This window comes from Hibiscus syriacus, unplaced genomic scaffold, assembly GCF_006381635.1.
Source record: "Hibiscus syriacus cultivar Baekdansim isolate YM2019G1 unplaced genomic scaffold, ASM638163v2 tig00008665_pilon, whole genome shotgun sequence".
Classification (NCBI taxonomy): Eukaryota; Viridiplantae; Streptophyta; class Magnoliopsida; order Malvales; family Malvaceae; genus Hibiscus; species Hibiscus syriacus.
The window spans coordinates 12,501-22,244 of record NW_024062170.1 but is presented as its reverse complement, the minus strand read 5'-3'; the positions used below and the strand labels follow the sequence as shown (position 1 = coordinate 22,244).

The window sequence follows — 9,744 nt, the reverse complement described above, 5'->3', positions numbered from 1 at the left end:
TAAAAAACTTAAAATATACCAAATGATAGAGAAAAGAATACCGTAAAGACATGAAAATGTGTTTTGAGACAAAATTATTGAAAATTAAGAAACAAGAAAAAAAAAAAAACAAAGAACACCTATGATGGCGACCAACATCAAAGTCAGAGTAGAACTAATTCAGCTCCAGGGCGATTTTTCAAGAGCTGACGAGCCAAGTTTTGTGCCATTTGTTTCGTAGTATCGGCAGACTCCTCCGAATATATTATTTGTAGATTCAAGACATCGATATGAAGTATAATCTTCTCAAGATTAATGGCACTTTTAACCAAATAAGTAAGAAATTCAGCTTCCTCCATTTCTCCCAAGAATCCAACTATTTCCACCTTCTTCAGGTACTTATTCGGATGCATTTCCACCTCATATAACTTGTCAAATCTGCTCTCTTTTTTACGGTATTGATTGAAATTTTTAATCTGGTTCAAAAATTTCAACACATAAATCATGTATAGTTTCCTTCAAGTGATTAATATCGATGAAGTTAATATTCGACATACAGACATAAACATTGCAGGTAAAAGGGAATGTTGTTTTGCTTAGAAGATTCAGGTTCGAGCAGCTGTGACCTTAGGGGTCTGTGCATTGTCAATAGAATATCGAAATAGATACCTTGAGTCACAAGAAATGGGGGTAAAAAAGCTAACCTCTAGTTTAAACTTTCACAAATAAGGTGACGCCTCTGTCAAAATTCTCAAATTGGTGAGTCTATCTTCGGATTTTACTTTAACTTGACAGTCCAAGTATAGAAGATTAGTACATTGCGGAAACATCAATAAATCATCCTGTGAGATCGGAGAGTAATCGAATTAGCAAACAAGTTCAAATTAACATATGAAAGAAATCAACCTGTTTTACCTTTGATGAAATATTCAATCTCAGAGTCTGTAATTGAGGAAGATAATTGGATAGCTGAGAAACAATGTCTGCAATTTTAGAGCTTGATAGCTTATAGTAATAGAGCTCAGTGAATTTGGGTGCATGCCTTATATCCAATGTTATTAATCGTTCTTCATGGTATTCAAATGAAACAAGATTTTGCAGACAATTCAATACTTTCAGAGATAAACATTCAGATATGTGAAAGTGTTTCAACCTCTGTGATGTACCTGAAACTTTAGGATGCCTAAGCAGTTTCAACGTTTTCGAGACGGAGACTTTCGAGCATCATACAGTTCGATAGAACAGACTCCATAGTCTCATCGGTTATTCCCACATATTTCAAATAAAGACTAAAGGAATTCAATCCCAGGGAAACATTCTTGTAGAAAAGGTTGGATATCCAGTTCCAACCTTTTGACCCTCATTCTCATTGCGATCTCAATCCATTTATCGATGTAACGCTGTGAATCCTTGATCAAGTCGAATCGAACTCTCAGTTCATCAAAGGTTGGACCTTGATGAGAAATCAGAACATTACTGACCCATTTTACAAAATTGAACCTCTTCCTTTCCAGATTCTCCATAAACTTATCATCAACAGGTTTGACAATGACACCACCTTTGGCATAGTCACTACTGTAAACTACTGACACTAGGCCATCGAAACTAAAACGGCAGGCCAAAATTCCCAGAGTTGTTTCCATCAGTGAGAAAGCAATCTGGTTTTAAGTACTGCATCTTCGGGCGTGAGAAAAGACAAGATTTTGATAAGAACATCATCAGGCAATTCACTTATTAAATCCCCCTATTCTCCTCATCATGTTTCGCCTGTTTTTTTTTTTACAAATCAAGAGGCGAAAAATTAAGGAAAAAGGCATTCATACATATAAACCAACGTTGTAATAATCGTATTTATTAACATTAATTAGGTATCGTATATAAAATAAATAATAATAATATCAGAATATCGTCGTGAGAATAAAAGAATGATGAGTTTCATATAGGATTTGGATGATAACAAACCATCTTTTGCGTGGCGGCCCTCCAATTCTTCTATCGAAGTAATAAAGCAGAAAGTAGGCTATAAGGTTTGAAGTTTTATGATATTTCAAAGAGGAAGAGTTTATTTGTATTAGGAATCTAATTATAATATCTTTATATTTGTTTAGGTAACATAAGAATTTAACTTGGACTATTATTATTATTATTATTATTATTATTATTATTATTATTATTATTATTATTATTATTATTATTATTATTATATTCTTTTTTTAATTGATAAAAACTGTCATTAATTGTTATAATATCTTCCAGAGTTTCTTCATTTCAAAGGACTTTGGCTTATTTTCGATAAATATGGTGAAGTTGTTGATTCCTTCATCCCAAGCAAGAGGAGCAAAGGGGACAGTAGATTCGGTTTTATCCGATTCACAAGGATGGAAGATGCGAGAAGAGCTATCCGATTCATCCCCTCCTCATTCCCTCGGTTGATTTGCAGACGATTGTTCTGCAATTTCAGTTTTCTTTGCTAGTGACTAAATGGTGTTTTCTCATCATGATTTTCTTCAAAATTTGGTAGCCTGGGCCTCTCATCATGTGGAACCCTCGTCTCATAAGTGAAGATGCCGGAGACGGGGTTAACGTTCGCCAGTTAAGGCGATACTTTTTATGGTACTCGATTCTCGTTCTGTAGGAAACACTCGTATTCGATATCTATATCCGACACATACTCTGGTTATATTGCAGTAATAATTAGTACGTCTCTATCTCGTTTGCATTGCAGTTCTTTCACGACTGTTTACTCAATGAGACCTTTGGCAGCTGGTGCTGTGTTGATGTTATCCAGGGTAAGCCTCGTTTAGATTTTGCTGTAATGTCCCGAATATCAACTCTCTGTGATCGGGTCAACATGTCTTAGCCATTATCAACTCGTTTTCAGATTGTGGAAGGTGTTCTACGATGATAAAGACAGGCTCGGAAAATATCTGCTTGCAAAAGAACTCGTGAGCCGTCCCGATGCAGAAGAACTCGAGGTTGATTTGCTTTCTGAAACCACTCAAACTTGCACGGAAAATTCAACTTAAAGATGCAAACATTCTGAATTTTGTTTCATCTTTTCAGATAATATTCGGGAATGCAGGGGAGAAGTCAGAGCAAGGTCCTTCATTGTTTAGTCAAGCTGCAGTCATTTTCTCTTCACTGAATCGATTCATGAAAGCCATTTCAAAATAATATCGTCTTATCGAGTTTCTTACGAGAGTGTTCAGGGTTCAATGTCGGAAAGTTTCGGCTTTGTATGTTTTTTTTACGACGTCTTCTAAGGTCTATATTGCATTGTAAGGTGCAAAGAAAAACTTTTACGATACAATATATATTCAACCTTCCTTTAGCTAAATATCAGTAAATCTTATGATACACAATCTGCATATGTTACCTGAACTCAGATACGTTTGGAGAATCTTATTATCCCTATGCTTGTGCATGAATAAGTTGCAGACATATTCTTCTGTTCAGCCACCTCTCTCCAAAGAATCGCACATGAAACTATCGACGCCATATGTGCATATATTATGTGTTGTACTGTCATGGGTTCAAGCAGAAACATTGTTGGTTGCACGTGGCTTTGGTACCTATTATTTTCGAACCTGGCTTTAACTATAAGGGAATAAAGCAAGTCTGCTTCCGCTGAAATGTCGAAAGGCACGCCCAGGATGCTACATAATCAGAAACCATAATTCATAAGCATGCATTAGTGAAGAAACAATAATGAATGTTCAATGAAACTAAAGGATTATAGAAGCCAGCAGCAATTATAGGTCTATCGCGTTTCCGAAAATCATCGCCAGTAAGGTAACTTAACTCGTTGAACGTTGGGAATGAGAACTCCTTGGAGGCTATCAGAGGTACGGGCTATTAGAGATACATACGTACCTATCAAGTAACTCCTCCAGAATGATTCTTTGCGAAGGCGTCACAAAATGGATGCAACTTCTCGGACACTGACCAACCGCAAGCTGAACTTGATAATCTTCGTTGTGTCCTGATAAATCGCAAAGACCGAGTATTGTAAACTGTTGAATCAAAATTGAGTAAAAACTCTAATTGATCGAGAAGAAGAAAAAAAACTCTTTAGAATAATCTCACAAAATTGCAAAAGGGAAGAACTCTTAAGAAAGCTTTCAAATGCTTATAATTAAGCTTTGATTGTTGGATGATAAAACTCAAATACAAGTAGGGTATTTATAGGTTATAAGAAACAATCTAAACCACTCATTAAAATAAGCACTAAATAATCTAAACCATTGAAATTAAAACATGAGAAAAATACTTAATTTTCACCTAACTAAATTGATGTAAGCAATGACATCAAAACTAAATTGATGTAAGCAATGAGACATCAAATTAATTTAGGTGTGAACTTATTTAGGCTAATATTGAATTTTTAACACTCTCCCTCAATGTTAGCCTCCATTCTTTGAATCACGCCATGCTGACGACGGAAATGTTCAAACTTTCCAACACTCAAGCTTTTTGTAAACAAGTCAGCAATTTGCTCATCTGTCTTGATTTGCCTCATCTCAATCTCTTCTTGCAAAACTTTTTCCCTAACAAAGTGATAATGTACTTCCACATGTTTAGTTCTTGCATGAAAGACAGGATTCTCCGCCAGCCGAATTGCCGATTGGTTGTCACAATACAACGAAATTGCATAATCTACTGGTTGATGTAGATTATTCATCAACTGTATCAACCATGTACTCTCTTGAGCTGCCATTGCTGCTGCTCGATACTCAGCTTCAGTGGTTGACAATGATACCGTTGGTTGTCTTTTGCTACACCAAGAAATTGTTCCGGAGCCAAGTTTAAACACATATCCAGTTGTTGATCTCCTGGTGTCATGATCTCTTGCATAATCAGCATCACAATAACCAACTAACTTGCAGTCTTCATCTTTCTTGTACAAAAGACCATAGTCAATTGTATTCTTCACATATCTCAGTATTCGTCGAACTGCTTCCAAATGAGGCTTCTTTGGATTTTGCATATACCGACTCATCACACCAACTGCATAAGAAATGTCAGGTCGGGTCAAGGTTAAGTAGATCAGACTACCTACCAATTGTCGATACATTGTTGTATCTTCCAAATCTTTTCCTTCATGTGCACACATTTTGATATTTGGTTCCATTAGCGTTGAAGTTGACTTGCATTCGAGCATTCCTAACCTCTTCAACAAATTTTTAGCATATTTCTGTTGACATAGAAATATTCCTTCGTGTGTGCGATCAACCTCTAGACCAAGGAAGTGCTTAAGTTGTCCAAGTTCCTTCATCTGGAAACGAACTGATAAATTCTCCTTCGTCTGAAGAATTTCTGCCTCATCATCACCGGTTATGATTAAGTCATCCACGTACACTAGTACGATAGCTAGCTTACCTTCATTGGCTTTGACAAACAAGCTAGAATCTGCAGGTGTTACTGAATAACCACTTTTCGTTAGAAATTCAACAATCTTACCATACCACGCCCTAGGTGCTTGTTTCAATCCGTAGAGTGCTTTTCGCAGCTTACACACATATTCAGGATGATCTTGACTCTAAAAACCCATTGGTTGGGTCATGTAGATCTCTTGATCTAGTTCTTCATGAAGAAAAGCATTCTTCACATCCATCTGCCACAAGTTCCAGTCTTTGTTGGCTGCAAGTGCAAGTAAGACTCGTACGGTTGTAAGTTTCGCCACTGGACTAAATGTTTCATCATAGTCTAGTCCATACTGTTGAGAGAAACCACGAGCTACCAATCGCGCTTTGTACCTCTCGATTGACCCATCTGGACGACACTTTATCTTGTAAACCCATTTGCAAGATATGAGTTTCACATCTTTTATCTTTGGTACAATATCCAAGTTTGATTTTGCTGAAGTGCATCGATCTCTTCTTTCATAGCTGTCATCCACTCAGAACTCTTCGATGCTTCTTCGAACGTCTCAGGCTCCGTTGCTTCTTCAATTATGGCTGCATTGGCATATTTGGGATTTGGCCTTCGTATTCTTGTTGACCTTCGGAGTTGAGATTGTGGAATTGATTCTTCTGTTTCACTAGGCCCACCTTCTTCATTTGGTTGTTGATACACGTCAGTTTGCCAAGGATTCTGAGTCACTCTTTGTTCGACATCATCGCCATTTGGATCTTCTGATTCATCTGAACTTGTTTGGAGTTGAACATCATGCTCCCCCATCTTTTGTTGTAGCTTGTCTCCAAATTCTCTCGAATCTGGCAACACCTCCTTCTCTGATGACCACCAAGAAGATGCTTCATCAAATACCACAAAGATACATCTAACAGCTTTCTCTGGATCACAACATTTCCACCCCTTTCTCTGGTTGTCATATCCCACAAAGATACATCTAACAGCTTTCTTGTCAAATTTGCTCCGTAAATGATCAAGAACAAACACATAACATACACAGTCAAATACTCGAAAGTAGCTAACTGTAGGTTTTATGTTCCATAGTTTCTCAAAGGGTGAAACAAATCCTAACCTTGGTTGAGGAATTTTGTTGATCACAAAGGCTGCAGTCCTCATTGCTTCAGCCCAAAACCTTCCAGGTACATTCTTTGCATGTAGCATACTTCGACAAATTTCTGTAAGATGCAGAGTTTTTTTTTCCGCTACACCATTCTGTTGTGGCGTGTTGGCACAAGTATACTGATGACGTATTTGACATTCCCTTAGGTATTGAGAGAACTCGTTTGATCTATATTCTCCTCTGTTGTCTATGCACAAGCAACATATCTTCTTTCCCACTTCTCCTTCAGCTGAGTCTCTGAACTCTTTAAACTTTGAGAAAGTATCAGATTTTTCTTTTATAAAGAAAACCCACACATACCTGGAGAAGTCATCAATGAATGTTACCATGTACCGCATACCGCTAATTGATTGTTGCTTAACCGGTCCGTACACATCAGAGTGAACCAACTCCAACGGTTCTTTTGCTTTAAACTTTGACTCGTTATATGGTAATTGGTGTGCTTTACCATACTGGCATCCCGCACAGATCGTGTCTGTTCTCACGTCTAGTTGAGGAAGCCCCTTAAGCATCGACTTTTTCACCATCACACTTAGCTTGGAATAGCTAACATGACCTAACCGCATGTGCCATAGATCTGATGTCTCATTTTTCCTTGTCCTGTCTACATATGCAGACTCTGCTGACATCACGTAAATTGATTCCAAACGTCGTCCCTCCATTGTTGGTGTTTCTGAGATTTTGACGTCACGATAAACCTTCACGTCTTGGGGACCAAATAAGACATAATGGTCTGATGATGTTAGTTGAGCCACATATAGCAAATTTTTCTTCATTCCTGGGACATGGTAAACATCTTGGAGTTGCACCTGGTTAGTATTATATCGAGGCGTAACTATTGTCTTACCGATGTGAGTTATCGGTAGCCTTGAGTTGTCAGCTATCACCACCACACGACCTCCATTGTACTCAGACAGGTTTTTCAACTTCTGTTTGTCACCCGTCATATGATTTGAGCAGCCAGAATCTACGATCCAATCATTCTTGTAGTCAATTCGTTCTTGTGTTGTTACCGTGAGAGCTAATTCTTCTTCCTCCGTAGCAAATAATGCTTCAGCATCCCAACCATCTTCACTATTCTCCTTCGAACAAGAAGTAGCAGTATTACTTTCAACAGGCTTTTTCTTGGTCCAACAGTCTTTTGCCATGTGACCCATCTTCCCGCAGTTATAACACTTGTCATCGAACTTTCTACTATTACCGCGATTCTTGGATTCTCCCCCTGAATGAGGGCCTCCCTTTCCTTGGTAATTTTTCACCTTGTCACCATCCTTTTTAGATCCACTGCCAGTATACCGCTGAAAAGTGCCTCTGCTTTTGCTGGTATAGAGCGCTTCCTCTTCACCCTTCAGCGAGACTCCTCCCATTTGCTTGGCCATGGCTTCTTGTCCTGCAAGCAAATTTTCGAACTCAACAAGCGATGGTTGTGTCGGCCATCCCTGTACAGCGGCAATAAACCCTCGATATTCGGGTCTCAAACCATGGACAATTATTCTTTTTATCCTGGCTTCCCCAATAGCAGCTGTCGGATCTAATTCTGAAATTTCGCGACATATCGACTTCACCTTGTGAAAGTATTGGGCAACCGCCATGTCGCGTTGCGCCATTGATAGAAGTTCATTCTCGAGAAGTTACAATTTTGTATCGTTCCTCTTCGAAAAGAGTGTAACAAAAGTTTCACATGCTTCCTTTGGTGTTTTAGCATCCCGAATGTGCTCTAACATTTCTTCTTCAATTGTGGTCTTTAAAACAAACATTGTTTTGCCTGCTTTAATTTTCCACTTTCGCAAGATTCCATTGGCATCTTCTGTCGCCGGTTATGTAACTTCACCACCACCGACAACCTCCCAAAGGTCTTGACCTTGTAAGTATGACTCCATACATGTTACCCACGTGTTGTAGTTTTTGTTGTTGAGCTTCTTGATTCCTCCAACTACTTGAAGATCACCCATCTTAACGGCAAGGCTTTGACTACACCGAACAAGCTTGAGTAACAAACGTGCAGAGTACTAAATTACTCTAAACACAAAGAAGCTCCACAAGGTTTGTAATAACCCCGACAATAACTCAAGAAATATTTTCTGATGTGGAAGATCAGTTAAAAACTGCTGCCACAGAGCATACTCAGAATTTCAAGAGACCTTAAAAACGTGGCTCGGATACCAATTGTTGAATCAAAATAGAGTAAAAACTCTAATTGATCGAGAAGAAGAAAAAAACTCTTTAGAATAATCTCACAAAATTGCAAAAGGGAAGAACTCTTAAGAAAGCTTTCAAATGCTTATAATTAAGCTTTGATTGTTGGATGATAAAACTCAAATACAAGTAGGGTATTTATAGGTTACAAGAAACAATATAAACCACTCATTAAAATAAGCACTAAATAATCTAAACCATTGAAATTAAAACATGAGAAAAATACTTAATTTTCACCTAACTAAATTGATGTAAGCAATGACATCAAAACTAAATTGATGTAAGCAATGACATCAAATTAATTTAGGTGTGAACTTATTTAGGCTAATATTGAATTTTTAACATAAACAACTTTATTCTCCATCAGAAACTCAAAAGAAAGCGAGAAAGTTCCCCGAGTAATATAATCACAGAGTGAAGAAAAAGAAATAAAAACGAGAACCTCCTGCTGAATATACAAACCTTGAGAAGTTGCACATGCGGTTCCAGTCGAAGGATCGTATGCTAATGCATGAGGGGCTCTCTTTACACATGAATATGGACAGCCTACAGATGTTTTCAGCACGGTGTTTGTTCAGAGTGACACGATAAACACTTTATAGGTTAAAGTTGAAAATTCAATATTAGCCTATATGTTCACACCTAAATTAATTTGATGTCATTGCTTACATCAATTTAGTTTTGATGTCATTGCTTACATCAATTTAGTTAGGTGAAAATTAAGTATTTTTCTCATGTTTTAATTTCAATGGTTTAGATTATTTAGTGTTTATTTTAATGAGTGGTTTAGATTGTTTCTTGTAACCTATAAATACCCTACTTGTATTTGAGTTTTATCATCCAACAATCAAAGCTTAATTATAAGCATTTGAAAGCTTTCTTATGAGTTCTTCCCTTTTGCAATTTTGTGAGATTATTCTAAAGAGAGTTTTTTTTTTGGATCAATTAGAGTTTTTACTCTATTTTGATTCAACAATTGGTATCCGAGCTACGTTTTTTAAGATCTCTTGAAATTCTGAGTATGCTCTGTGGCTGCA

The 9,744-nt window shown here is 37.4% G+C and overlaps 1 protein-coding gene and 1 long non-coding RNA gene across 2 annotated transcripts in view; both read right to left on the bottom strand.

Moving 5' to 3' along the window:
- LOC120202343 lies at positions 1-822 on the bottom strand. The gene is made up of 2 exons (XR_005523727.1): positions 684-822; positions 1-455 (listed from the first exon to the last, which is right to left on the bottom strand). It is a non-coding gene; the product is annotated as an uncharacterized LOC120202343 (long non-coding RNA).
- Positions 823-3,263: 2,441 nt separating this feature from the next.
- The window catches only part of LOC120202348, a gene marked incomplete at its 5' end in the record, with an annotated part of 12,045 nt that continues 5,564 nt past the window's right edge, over positions 3,264-9,744 (bottom strand). The window contains 3 exons of the mRNA XM_039202785.1: positions 3,264-3,635; positions 3,853-3,961; positions 9,170-9,275. Coding sequence (XP_039058716.1) covers positions 3,362-3,635; positions 3,853-3,961; positions 9,170-9,275 — 489 coding nt within the window. The remainder of the gene's footprint in view (positions 3,636-3,852; positions 3,962-9,169; positions 9,276-9,744) is intronic.